Source organism: Anolis carolinensis, unplaced genomic scaffold (assembly GCF_035594765.1).
Source record: "Anolis carolinensis isolate JA03-04 unplaced genomic scaffold, rAnoCar3.1.pri scaffold_7, whole genome shotgun sequence".
Classification (NCBI taxonomy): Eukaryota; Metazoa; Chordata; class Lepidosauria; order Squamata; family Dactyloidae; genus Anolis; species Anolis carolinensis.
Window position 1 is genome coordinate 14,043,054 of NW_026943818.1, and position 13,574 is coordinate 14,056,627.

Here is a 13,574-nt window from a genome sequence, read left to right on the forward strand (position 1 = left end):
ATGCAATAATAATACTTTTCCTTGCTTAGTATCAATAGCAGGGCAATAAATTTGGGGTATATATTATTATTATTATTATTATTATTTTTTGGCTCGGTGTCAATCCTAAACTGCAAGGGTTGCAGACTGCCTGGGTTTGTTGCGGCAGCTGAGAATTAATGCAAATAATAATAATAATAATAATAAAGCAAGGGATGGAAGAGAGGGTCTGGGTCCTTGCAGCAGCTGAGAATTAATGCAAAATGCAAATAATAATAATAATTAATAATAAATAAAAAATATTCTTTTTGGCTCGGTGTCAATCCTAAACAGCAAGGGTTGCAGACTGTCTGGGTTCGTTGCAGCAGCTGAGAATTAATGCTAATAATAATAATAATAATAAATCAAGGGATGGGAGGAGGAAGAGAGGGTCTGGGTTCGTTGCAGCAGCTGAGAATTAATGCAAATGATAATAATAATAATAATAAATAATAATTTTTAAAAAAATTGGCTCGGTGTCAATCCTAAACGGCAAGGGTTGCGGACTGTCTGGGTTCCTTGCAGGAGCTGAGAATTAATGCAAATAATAATAATAATAATAATAATAATAATAATAATAATAATATTAAATCAAGGGATAGAAGAGAGGGTCTGGGTCCTTGTGGCAGCCGAGAATTAATGCAAATAATAATAGTAATAATAATAAATCAAGGGATGGAAGAGAGGGTCTGGGTCCTTGCGGCAGCCGAGAATTAATGCAAATAATAATAATAATAATAATAATAATAATAATAATAAATCAAGGGATGGAAGAGAGGGTCTGGGTCCTTGCGGCAGCCGAGAATTAATGCAAATAATAATAATAATAATAATAATAATAATAATAATAATAATAATAATAATAATAATAATAAATCAAGGGATGGAAGAGAGGGTCTGGGTCCTTGCGGCAGCCGAGAATTAATGCAAATAATAATAATAATAATAATAATAATAATAATAAATCAAGGGATGGAAGAGAGGGTCTGGGTCCTTGCGGCAGCCGAGAATTAATGCAAATAATAATAATAATAATAATAAATCAAGGGATGGAAGAGAGGGTCTGGGTCCTTGCGGCAGCCGAGAATTAATGCAAATAATAATAATAATAATAATAATATTAAATCAAGGGATGGGAGGAGGAAGAGAGGGCGGAAGAAGGGAATGAATTAAGGATGGAGGGAGGAAAAAAAGAGTAAAAAAGGGATAATCCAATAGTCCAAGGATGGCAAAAGGAAGGGCGTTGTGGTCGTCCGGCTTGTCTTCAGGAGACGTTTTGCTCCATGGCGAGGAGGATGATGCCGAAATCCGGAGGATGATGCCCAGGCCGGGCGGATCAATGCATGGCTGGGAAGAAGATCCAAAGAAAGAGAAGGCAGAACGAGACTGAAATGGCAATTCGTCCTGGGTGCAAATGTCCTGTCCTCACTCTCCGCCTCGAGTTCGCTTTTCCGTTGGTCGCCTGGGTGACGAATGTTTCTCTCCTCCTCCTCCTCCTCCTCTTTTCTTCCTTCCTTCCTTCCTTCCTTCCTTTCTTTCCTGCAGAGAAAAAGAGAAATAGAAGGAGGCGTGGATGGGGGAGGACGGGGAGGGCGGCCTCCTTTTGTCTCCCTTTTCTTCTTCTTTTTCTCCTCCTTCTTTTCTGGAGGTGGTCCTGGGGGGGAGGAGGGAAGAAAGGGAGGAAGGAAGGAAAGAAGGAGGGACTGAAAGAGAAAAAAGGAGAGAAGGAGGAGTCTAAGGCTGAAAAGGGAAAGGAGAGAAAGAGGGGAGGAAGGGGGGGAGGAGGGAAAGAAGGAAGGAAGGAAGGAAGGAGAGAAGGAAGGAAAGAAAGAAAGAAGGAAGGAGAGAGAGAAGGGAGGAAGAAGGAAGGAAGGAAGGGGAGAAGAAATGAAGAAGGAAGGAGAAAATGAAGGAAGGAAGGAAGGAAGGAAGGAAGGAAGGAAGGAAGGAAGGAGAGAGAGAAGGGAGGAAGAAGGAAGGAAGGAAGGAAGGAGAGAGGGAGGGAAGGAAGAAAGAAAGATGGATGGATGGAAAAAAAGAAAGGAAGATGGAAGGAAAGTAAGATGGATGGATGGATGGGAGGAAGGAAGGAGAGAAAGAAGGAAGGAAGGAAGAAGGAAGGAAGGAGGGAAGGAAGGAAGGAAAGAAGGAAGGAGAGAGAGAAGGGAGGAAGAAGGAAGGACAGAAGGAAGGAAGGGGAGAAGAAATGAAGAAGGAAGGAGAAAATGAAGGAGAGAAGGAAGGAAGGAAGGAGAGAAAGAGGGAAGGAAAGAAGGAAGGAAGGAGGGAAGGAAGATGCAAAGAAAGGAAGAAGGAAGGAAGGAAGGAAAGAAGGAGGGAGAGAAAGAAGGGAGGAAGGAAGAAAGGAATGAAGGAAAGAGAGAAGGAAAGAAAGAAGGAAGGAAAGAAGGGAAGAAGAAAGGGAAGGAAGGAAAGAAGGAAGAGAGGAACGAGAGCAGGAAGGAAGGAAGGAAGAAGGAAGGAAGGAGAGAAAGAAGGAGAGCGGGAGGGAGGGAGGAGAGAAAGGAAGGAAGGAAGGAAAGAGAGAAGAAGGAAGGAGAAGGAAGGAAAGAAAGAAGGAAGATGCAGAGAAAGGAGGAAGGAAATAAGGAAAGAAAGGAGAGGGAAAGAAGGAAAGAAGGAAGGAAGGAAGGAAGGAAGGAAAGAAAGTGGGAGGGAGAGAAAGAAGGGAGGAAGGAAGGAAGGAATGAAGGAAAGAGAGAAGGAAAGAAAGAAGGAAGAAAGAAGGAAGGAAAGTGGGAGGGAGAGAAAGAAGGGAGGAAGGAAAGAAAGGAGAGAGGGAGGGAGGGAGGGAGGGGAAAACAGGCTGAAAAGGGATGAAAGGAAGAAGGAAGGAAGGAAGGAAGGAAGAAGTAAACCAAGTCAATCAAAAACAAGGAAAGAAAATGGAAGGAATAAGAATGATGACGACGACGACAAAAGGAACAATATAAGCAATATATAAGGGAATAATAATAATAAGCAGAAATGGAAGGAAGGTAAGATGGGAGGAAGGAAGGAAGGAAGGAAGGAAGGAAGGAAGGAAGGAAGGAAGGAAGGAAGAGAGGGAGGAAGTGAGGAAGGACAAGATGGCAAGGAAGTGAGGGAAAGCAAAAGAAGGAAGGAAGGAGAAGACAAGGAAGAAAGAGAAAGAAAAGGAAGGAAGGAAGGAAGGAAGGAAGAGAGGGAGGAAGTGAGGAAGGACAAGATGGCAAGGAAGTGAGGGAAAGCAAAAGAAGGAAGGAAGGAGAAGACAAGGAAGAAAGAGAAAGAAAAGGAAGGAAGGAAGGAAGGAAGGAAGGAAGGAAGGAAGGAAGGAAGGAAGGAAGGAAGGAGAGATTGATCAAATATGGAAGGAAAGGAAGGAGGACAAAGGAGTTGGAAGAGACCTCACGGGGCATCCAGTCCAACCTCATTCCACCAAGAAACAGGAAAATCACATTCAAAGCACCCCTGACAGATGGCCACCCAGCACATCTGTGCAAAAGCCTCCAAAGAAGGAGCCTTGGCCATACTCCACGGCAGGGAGTTCCACTGCTGAACAGCTTTTTCTCACAGTCAGGAAGCTCTTCCTCATTTGCGGAATTGTGGAATCTCCTTCCTTTCCAGCCCTTTGAAGCCCTTGTTCCATTGCGTCCTAGTCTCCAGGGCGGCAGAAATCAATTAATTTAATTAATAAAGAGGTTGAGCCGCTTGAAAGACAGTTGCGTCTGTCAAGTAGGAAATGTAGGTACTGGTTTATGTGGGGAGGCTAATTTAACAAATTTACAACACTTGTGGAAAGGAACGAGGAAGTACTCCATCAAAGGGCTCGGGTGTCACAGTGAACGATGAAGTAGCAGCAGCGCCCCCTTGTGGCCGGAATCGAGCATACCCTCATAAATGTTAAATTGCCTCTGTGTCTGTCTATATATGTCTAATGCTATTGAATGCTTGCCGTGTATACGTACAGTTTGACGTTGCTTTTGCCTGCCTGTTGTGCCATTTCGTGGGTGTGGGATCGCATCGGCCTTTTCTGCCGCCGCATGCCAGGTCCGTGACTCACGCTCGATCACGGCTGCCAAGCTCACGCCTCCGCCCCGGTGATGATGCCTCTTCCCTGCCTAAAAATACACGCCTGCACGTTGTTTTGGTCTGTTTTCCCATCTGCCACGCTCGCTGCTTCTCCTTCTTCTTCTTCCATCTCTTTCCACAAAAAAAGAAGACAAGCTGGACGGGATCTGTAGTGTGATCTAGTCCACCTTCGTCTCCATTAAGAGAGACGTACCGTATATATTCGAAGATAAGTCAAGCCGCAGCGGAGCTTGGAGGCCATTGCTTGCAATAGATGACAATATATGACATATTTATCTCTCCTCTTACCCTCCCTTATCAGTGTGTTTTCTTTTGCAAAGCCTCCCTTGCTCTTACAATATATGACATATTTATCTCTCCTCTTACCCTCCCTTATCAGTGTGTTTTCTTTTGCAAAGCCTCCCTTGCTCTTACAATATATGACATATTTATCTCTCCTCTTACCCTCCCTTATCAGTGTTTTCTTTTGCAAAGCCTCCCTTGCTCTTACAATATATGACATATTTATCTCTCCTCTTACCCTCCCTTATCAGTGTTTTCTTTTGCAAAGCCTCCCTTGCTCTTACAATATGACATATTTATCTCTCCTCTTACCCTCCCTTATCAGTGTTTTCTTTTGCAAAGCCTCCCTTGCTCTTACAATATAAGACATATTTATCTCTCCTCTTACCCTCCCTTATCAGTGTTTTCTTTTGCAAAGCCTCCCTTGCTCTTACAATATATGACATTTATCTCTCCTCTTACCCTCCCTTATCAGTGTGTTTTCTTTTGCAAAGCCTCCCTTGCTCTTACAATATAAGACATATTTATCTCTCCTCTTACCCTCCCTTATCAGTTTTCTTTTGCAAAGCCTCCCTTGCTCTTACAATATAAGACATATTTATCTCTCCTCTTACCCTCCCTTATCAGTGTGTTTTCTTTTGCAAAGCCTCCCTTGCTCTTACAATATATGACATATTTATCTCTCCTCTTACCCTCCCTTATCAGTGTGTTTTCTTTTGCAAAGCCTCCCTTGCTCTTACAATATATGACATATTTATCTCTCCTCTTACCCTCCCTTATCAGTGTGTTTTCTTTTGCAAAGCCTCCCTTGCTCTTACAATATATGACATATTTATCTCTCCTCTTACCCTCCCTTATCAGTGTGTTTTCTTTTGCAAAGCCTCCCTTGCTCTTACAATATAAGACATATTTATCTCTCCTCTTACCCTCCCTTATCAGTTTTCTTTTGCAAAGCCTCCCTTGCTCTTACAATATAAGACATATTTATCTCTCCTCTTACCCTCCCTTATCAGTGTGTTTTCTTTTGCAAAGCCTCCCTTGCTCTTACAATATATGACATATTTATCTCTCCTCTTACCCTCCCTTATCAGTGTGTTTTCTTTTGCAAAGCCTCCCTTGCTCTTACAATATATGACATATTTATCTCTCCTCTTACCCTCCCTTATCAGTGTGTTTTCTTTTGCAAAGCCTCCCTTGCTCTTACAATATATGACATATTTATCTCTCCTCTTACCCTCCCTTATCAGTGTGTTTTCTTTTGCAAAGCCTCCCTCGCTCTTAACCAAGGGAATGTTTTGAAAAGGGAAAGACGCCCTTGCAAGTCACACACACACATTAATCTTATAAAAGCATTTTCCCCTGAAATATTTGTTAATCTCTGCTACAGATATACAGTAGAGCAGGTGTCCCCAAACTAAGGCCCGGGGGCCGGATGTGGCCCTCCAAGGTCATTTACCTGGCCCCCACCCTCCGTTTTATAATATAATATACTAGCTGTGCCCGGCCACGCGTTGCTGTGGCGAAGTATGGTGGTATGGGAAATCAGATAATATGTATTTTATAGGCAGTGTGGAAGAGGCCTAAGTGAGGCCTAACTCTGCCTGTCCCCTGGGCTGCGTGGGTCGCTAGGAGACCAAGTAAGCGGAGCTTAGCCTTCCAACTGGCAGCAATTGGATAAAAACAATTATTCCTCCCCCTCTAATTAGGACTTTATTTTTCTTTTCTTTTTGTTTTATGAACGTAGAGGCATGGATGAGGGGTTGTGCTGCCAAGTTTAGTGTTTCTGGGATGTGTAGTTTTGTTGTCTTGTCCTAGGCTGAAATTTCATTACCCTTTTAGATATATAGACTAGCTTTGCCCGGCCACGCATTGCTGTGGGGGCTTGTTAACGTTGGTTATTGAGGCAATATCTCGTGCCAAGTTCAAGACTGCTAATGAAACTCACAGCAACCAATGATTCCGGCCATAAAAGCCTTATGCAACACATTATTATTATTATTATTATTATTATTATTATTATTATTACATTATTATTATTATTATTATTATTATTATTATTATTATTATTTACCCCAAAAATGGCCCTTTGCCATACTCACTATTCTGTAGATCTGGGAATCCTCTTCCGACCGACCAACGCGTGGTAGCCACTTTGTCCTATTTCTATCTCTTAATATCTGCTCTATCCTTTTCTCCATCTAAATGTATTATTTTAGGACGGGGAGGAAATAAAAAAATGTCTCAACTCAGAAGAACGTTATAGAAAGAAACCATCGGACTGAGAGGAGCGAGGACTCGACCCTCTTTCCCAGCACACCATAAACGAGCCATATCAAATATATATATATTATTATATATCTATATCTTTCAATCTTTGTTTGTTTTTGTTTTTTACATACACAACTCTTTTCTTAATGTCGTCGTCGTCTTTTTTTTTTTCACACTTGGGAATCCGCGCCCGTCAAAATTAAAAACAAGGAAAAGGTTATAAAAGAAACCACCACCTATATATATATATATATAGATAGATAGATAGATAGATATCTCCACACACAAAATTAGAAATGAAAAAAAAAACAACGTCCTCGTCGGCACCGGAAAAGCGCCAAAGTCCGTAAGACGGAGTTAAGTGGAAGGTCGGTATTGCCCTCTATGGTTTTTTATTATTATTGTTACGGTTTGATTTTGTCCCGGTTTCCCACCCCGAAGCCACAACCCTTTCCCCGCCCACCCCAAAAATCCCGAATATTCTGCATTTTCAGCACCGGGGAGCGCCGTCCGGCTCCCTTTGGTTCCGTTGCAGAAGACAAGCGAAAGATCAATAAATTACAGTTCATCTGGAGGAAGAAAAACGAGAGGAAGTGCTGCCTTGCGCTACGGGTCGAGAGGGAAACGGAGGAAATAATGATCGTCAAAAAGGAAGAGGAAGGAAGAATCCGTCACGGCGCCCGTCACGCGGCACTTTCCCTCTCGCCTCGCGCTTCCGACGAGCCGTTGACCACCTTCTTGACTTTCTTCATGCCTTCCATGACGCCCGAAGTGGTCACCCTGCCAGGGAAATAAAGGCATCCGATTGGAGGAGGGACGAGACAAAAGCATGCCTTCACCAATCTATATATATAAAAGAGTGATGGAATCCCGGCGACCAACAAAACATCAAAAGTACAGGCCCCCCAACCTCGAAATTTGACAGCACAAACCCTCATCCACACCTCTAAGTTGATACAACAAAAAGAAAAGAAAAATAAAGTCCTAATTAGAGAGAGAGGAATAATTGCTTTTATCCAATTGCTGCCAGTTAGAAGGCTAAGCTCCGCCCACTTGGCTTCCTAGCAACCCACGCAGCCCAGGGGACAGGCAGAGTTAGGCCTCACTTAGGCCTCTTCCACACTGCCTATAAAATACATATTATCTGATTTCCCATACCACCATACTTCGCCACAGCAACGCGTGGCCGGGCACAAACTAGAAAATTTGAGTCCAAATTACATATGACAAGGAAGAGCCATTCTCCCCCCGGCTGCCAGTCAGAAGGGTAGGCCCCGCCCCCTTTCGGCCCCACCCACTTTGTGTCCTAGGAAACCACTCAGCCACAACGGTTGAGGGCTCACTTAGACCTCTTCCACACTGCCTATAAAATACAGATGATCTGATTTGAGCTGGATTATATGACAGTGTAGATTCAAGGCCCTTCCACACAGCTATATAACCCAGAATCCACAGTATCTGCTTTGAACTGGATTATTTTGAGTCCACACTGCTATATAATCCAGTTCAGTGTGGATTTTATACAGTTGTGTAGAAAGGGCCTCATATTATCGAGTTCAAAGCAAATAATACAAGATTATAAATCTAATATATAAAAATTTCTGTGGTATAATAATACAGAACAATATAATCTCTAAAAATCAGGACAGAAAATAAAGAACATCACTCTGAAAACAGGGGAATTCCAGACAGGAGACCATCAGGGCCAGTTAACACCTCCCAACAATGGATTCGCCCAGGGAGGAAGCAGCCAGGTACCTCACAACTTCTGAGGATGCCTGCCACAGATGTGGGCGAAACGTCGGGAGAGAATGCTTCTGGAACATGGCCAGACAGCCCGGAAAACACACAACAACCCTGTGATTCCGGCCATGAAAGCCTTCGACAATACAATAATAATAATAATAACCTCACAACTTCTGAAGATGCCTGCCATAGATGTGGGCGAAACGTCAGGAGAGAATGCTTCTGGAACATGGCCAGGCAGCCGGGAAAACACACAACAACCCTGTGATTCCAGCCATGAAAGCCTTCGACAACACAATGATAATAATAATAACCTGTTTTAAAAGGGTAAGTATTACAGTTATTGCATCTCAGAGGCTGGTTGCCATGGAGAAGTAGGCGGAGCCAACTGCCCTTTTGTTGAAAAGTGCAGAGTTTAAAAAAGGGATTCAGTCTGTGCTCTGATGAGGCACAGGGAAGATTGATCCAACGTTGAGAGGATCTAGGAGACTCAATTGTTCATTTTTGAGTCGGTTTAAAATAAGTTTGGTGGCTTATTTAATGTAGAGGATGCCTGCCATAGATGTGGGTGAAACGTCAGGAGAGACACAACAACCCTGTGATTCCAGCCATGAAAGCCTTCGACAACAGAATGCAACAGAGTTTGCGGCAGCCACAAAACAACGAAGTTCCTGGAGTAGGACAACGGCTTTCAAAGTCAGGGCCGCACAATGAGACAGGAAGGACACTTTCAAAACAAGGTACAACATGCAACTAAAGGTCTCCTTACACGGCCTCCATGTCCAGGCTGTCGTCGTCGTCCTGAGAGAGCTGCAAGTAGGGATTGTCCGAGGCCGGCCGGAACTTGTAGCCGGTCAGGAGGAAGAAGACCAGGGTCGCCATTTCGTCCAGCAGCTGCCGCCGGAAAAGGCAGAGAGAGAAGAGCAGCATATTATTATTATTATTATTGACACAGACACAGAGTACGACACAGCAAACGAGATCTATATACTGGATTTCGTATCACAAAACCACAAGTCGAACACTTCCCAAGTGTCTAGGACTGTGTGATGTATTTTTGGATTATTATTATTATTATTTCATTATGACAAAGCAAACAAGATAGATATGCTGGATTTCGTATCACAAAATCACAAGTCGAACACTTCCCAAGTGTCTAGGACTGTGTGATGTATTTTTGGATGATGCGCACAGATCCCAGCAGGGTGGCCTTTTGCAGTTGACAATTTTTTTGAGTGTTTTTCTTTATTTACTGTCAGGATTTTTTAAATGTTGGCTGCAAGGTTTTATTCATTTTGATTATTCCCAGGAACCCAATAATAATAATAATAATAATAATAATAATAATAATAATAATAATAATAATAATAATAATAATAATGACTGAGGGGGAATCTTTTGTTGGGAGGTGTTAGCTGGCTCTGGTTGTTTCCTGTCTGGAATACCCTTATTTTCAGAGTGTGGTTCTTTATTTACTGCTTGGATTGTAGAGGTTTTTTTTAATGTTGGGTGCCAGGTTTTGTTCATTTTGACGATTCCCTGGAACCCAATAATAATAATAATAATAATAATAATAATAATAATAATGACTCTGAGGGGGAATCCTTTGATGGGAGGTGTTAGCTGGCTCTGGTTGTTTCCTGTCTGGAATACCCTTATTTTCAGAGTGTGGTTCTTTATTTACTGCTTGGATTGTAGAGGTTTTTTTTAATGTTGGGTGCCAGGTTTTGTTCATTTTGACGATTCCCAGGAACGCAATAATAGTAGTAATAATAATAATAATAATAATAATGACTCTGAGGGGGAATCCTTTGTTGGGAGGTGTTAGCTGACTCTGGTTGTTTCCTGTCTAGCTATGCTCAGCCACGTGTTGTAGCCCTGCCCACCTGGCTAACAACATCAAGTTTCGGGGGGGGGGGGGGGGGGCAGGGGGCGGGGGCTCTGCACATACGTGGTTAGTAATTTTAGGTTTTGGTTTTTTTTCTGTAATTTGGACCTAATTTTGTGGGTTCAGTGGTTTTGTTGTTTAGTCCATGGGAATTATGCACATTACATTTTTATATATAGATATCTATATATATAAAAGAGTGATGGCATCACGGCGACCCACAAAACAAGAAAACTACAGGCCCCCCAACCTCGAAATTTGACAACACAACCCATCATCCACGGCTCTAGGTTGATACAAGAAAAAGAAAAGAAAAATAAAGTCCTAATTACAGAGAGAGGAACAATTGCTTTTATCCAATTGCTGCCAGTTAGAAGGCTAAGCTCCTCCAACTTGGTCTCCTAGCAACCCAATAAAAAATAATAAAAAACACTAAAAATTGATACAATAAAATACTACAATAACAGAAAATAACTAAAAATACTACAAGAAAATAATAAAATATAATAAATAAAAATATAACTTACAATAAAATTAATTTAAAAATGCAAATAACGTCAAATAAAAATTACACAACAATTTTTAACCAATACCACCACCACTTTGCCACAGCAACGCGTGGCCGGGCACAGCTAGTAATATATATATATATATGTGTGTGTGTGTGTTGCATATACATCTATATCTTTGCCTTTGAAACGAGAGCGTCCGCACCTGGTACAGCCACTTCCACTGGAACGGAACGGCGATTTTGATGAGGATGGCAATGATCCGCGTAAAGTAAATGTAACAGACGATCTGCGGGAAAAAGAACAAGACAGGGGGAAAAAAGAGGCAAAGTCATCAGGGAGAAAAAGCAAGAGAGACACGAGATCGATTTCATCCTCAAAACCACCGCAACTGCTAAAAGGACAGACCCACATTCACATTTAAGGTCCGGCCATAAACAGTGATCGAGCTCTGTCCCAAACACTAATATTTACATTTATTTCGTTTATTCGTTGCATCAGATGCCTTACCATCACGTAGTAGTGTCGGAACAGCTTCAGCTTTGCAAGGTTAATGGCCGCTGCAGGAAAAAATAACACAGAAAAATCAGAGAGAAAGGGATAAAACTTACAAAACATTGACCTACAATGGGAGAAAAAGGAATAGACTATTATTATTGTTGTTGTAATTATCATCATATTATTATTTATCTCTCCCAAAGTAGACCCAAAGTGGCTATGTATCAATTATTAGAATGTATTATTATGTTTTTATATTTATTTATACCCCAATTTATCTCTCCTAAAGGAAACTGATAGTGGCTAAGTATCTGTTGTTATTGTTGTTGTTTTTATTATTATTATTATTATTATTATTATTATTATTATTATTATTATTATTATTATATTTCTTTATACCCTGCTTTATCTCTCCCAAAGGAGACTCAAAGTGACTGTGTATCATTATTATTAGAATTTATTATTACAGTAGTGTCTCACTTATCCAACATAAACAAGCCGGCAGAATGTTGGATAAGCGAATATGTTGGATAATAAGGAGGCATTAAGGAAAAGCCTATTAAACATCAAATTACGTTATGATTTTACAAATCAAGCACCAAAACATCATGTTAGACAACAAATTTGGCAGAAAAAGTAGTTCAATATGCAGTAATGTTATGTAGTAACTACTGTATTTATGAATTTAGCACCAAAATATCATGATATATTGAAAACATTGACTACAAAAATGCGTTGGATAATCCAGAACGTTGGATAAGTGAGACTCTACTGTATCATTATTATTACTCTGCTGTATTTCTCCCAAAGGAAAGTCAAAGCAGTTATGTATATTATTATTATTATTATTATTATTATTATTATTATTCCGCTTTATCTCTCCCAAAGGAGACTCAAAGCAGCTACAACAACAACAACCTCACAACCTCTGAGGACGCCTGCCACAGATGTGGGCAAAACGTCAGGAGAGAATACTTCTGGAACAAGGCCAGACAGCCCGGAAAACATACAATAACCCTGGGATCCCGGCCATGAAAGCCTTTGACAACACAATAATAATAATAATAATATAATAATAATAATAATAATAATAATAATAACAACAACAACAACAACCTCACAACCTCTGAGGATGCCTGCATAGATGTGGGCGAAAAATCAGGAGAGAATGCTTCTGGAACATGGCCATACAGCCCGGAAAACATACAACAACCCTGTGATCCCGGCCATGAAAGTCTTCAACAACACAAGCTTGTTTATGTTTGTTTTGGATGTCAAAGGCCCATGGCGACTGTTTTAAGAAACAGCCACGTCTTTGCTCGGGAGAAACAACATCGGTGCGCATCCTGAATTCATAGTTGGAACAAAAAAGCCACAGGATGCTGGCGACGGAGCTGGATTTTATTTGATTTTCTCGGAGCCGAGGCATTCGACGCCCGGGAAGGTGATGCTCCGCTTCCCTCCAAAACACGTCCGGACGCGGCCAAGAGCGGCAGATGGCGCGGCCGTCATGCTCGGATGCGGCAGGAAGTGAGGAACACGGCCTCCGAGGGATGTGGCAACCTTGCCAAAGGGCAAAGGAAGGGGGAGGAGGAAGCAGGGATCTCGCCCGGATTTTGGAACCACGGATCGCCCCAATCCCAGCCTGCAATAGCGTCACCGCAAGCAAGCCCTGGGATCTGTAGTTTCAGTGCTCAACCGACATCTTGTAAGACTAGATGATCTCACAGCATTAAAGTGGATTCATTCTGCAGCACTGATATTTTGTACAGAATTTTCTTTCCTATTGGTGTCTGAACACTTTGGTCTCTTCAACAGGCAAACACTGCAATGCACAACTGGACTGTCATGCTTGTAATGCAAACCACTGAATCTCCCGTAAGGCTATATGATTTCATAGCATTTATTTATTTATCGTGTCAGAAGCAAACAGAGAATACAGCTATCTATCTATCTATATATATAAAAGAGTGATGGCATCATGGCGACCCACAAAACAACAAAACTACAGGCCCCCCAACCTCAAAATTTGACAACACAACCCATCATCCATGCCTCTAGGTTGATACAACAAAAAGAAAAGAAAAATAAAGTCCTAATTAGAGGGAGAGCAATAATTGTTTTTATCCAATTGCTGCCAGTTTAGAAGGTTAAGCTCCTCCAACTTGGTCTCCTAGCAACCCAATCAAAAATAATAAAAAACACTAAAAAATTGATACAATAAAATACTATAATAACAGAAAATAACTAAAAATAATACAAGAAAATAATAGCATATAATAAATAAAAAT

At 41.4% G+C, this 13,574-nt stretch overlaps 1 protein-coding gene across 1 annotated transcript in view; it reads right to left on the reverse strand.

Annotated features, from left to right (window-relative positions):
• Positions 1-6,706: 6,706 nt before the first annotated feature.
• Positions 6,707-13,574, reverse strand: part of gpr107 (G protein-coupled receptor 107) — a 37,259-nt gene continuing 30,391 nt past the window's right edge. Inside the window, exons 15-18 of the mRNA XM_062959923.1 lie at positions 11,296-11,345; positions 10,991-11,074; positions 9,158-9,282; positions 6,707-7,422 (exon numbers count right to left, since the gene is read on the reverse strand). Coding sequence (XP_062815993.1) covers positions 7,326-7,422; positions 9,158-9,282; positions 10,991-11,074; positions 11,296-11,345 — 356 coding nt within the window. The 3' untranslated portion in view covers positions 6,707-7,325. The remainder of the gene's footprint in view (positions 7,423-9,157; positions 9,283-10,990; positions 11,075-11,295; positions 11,346-13,574) is intronic.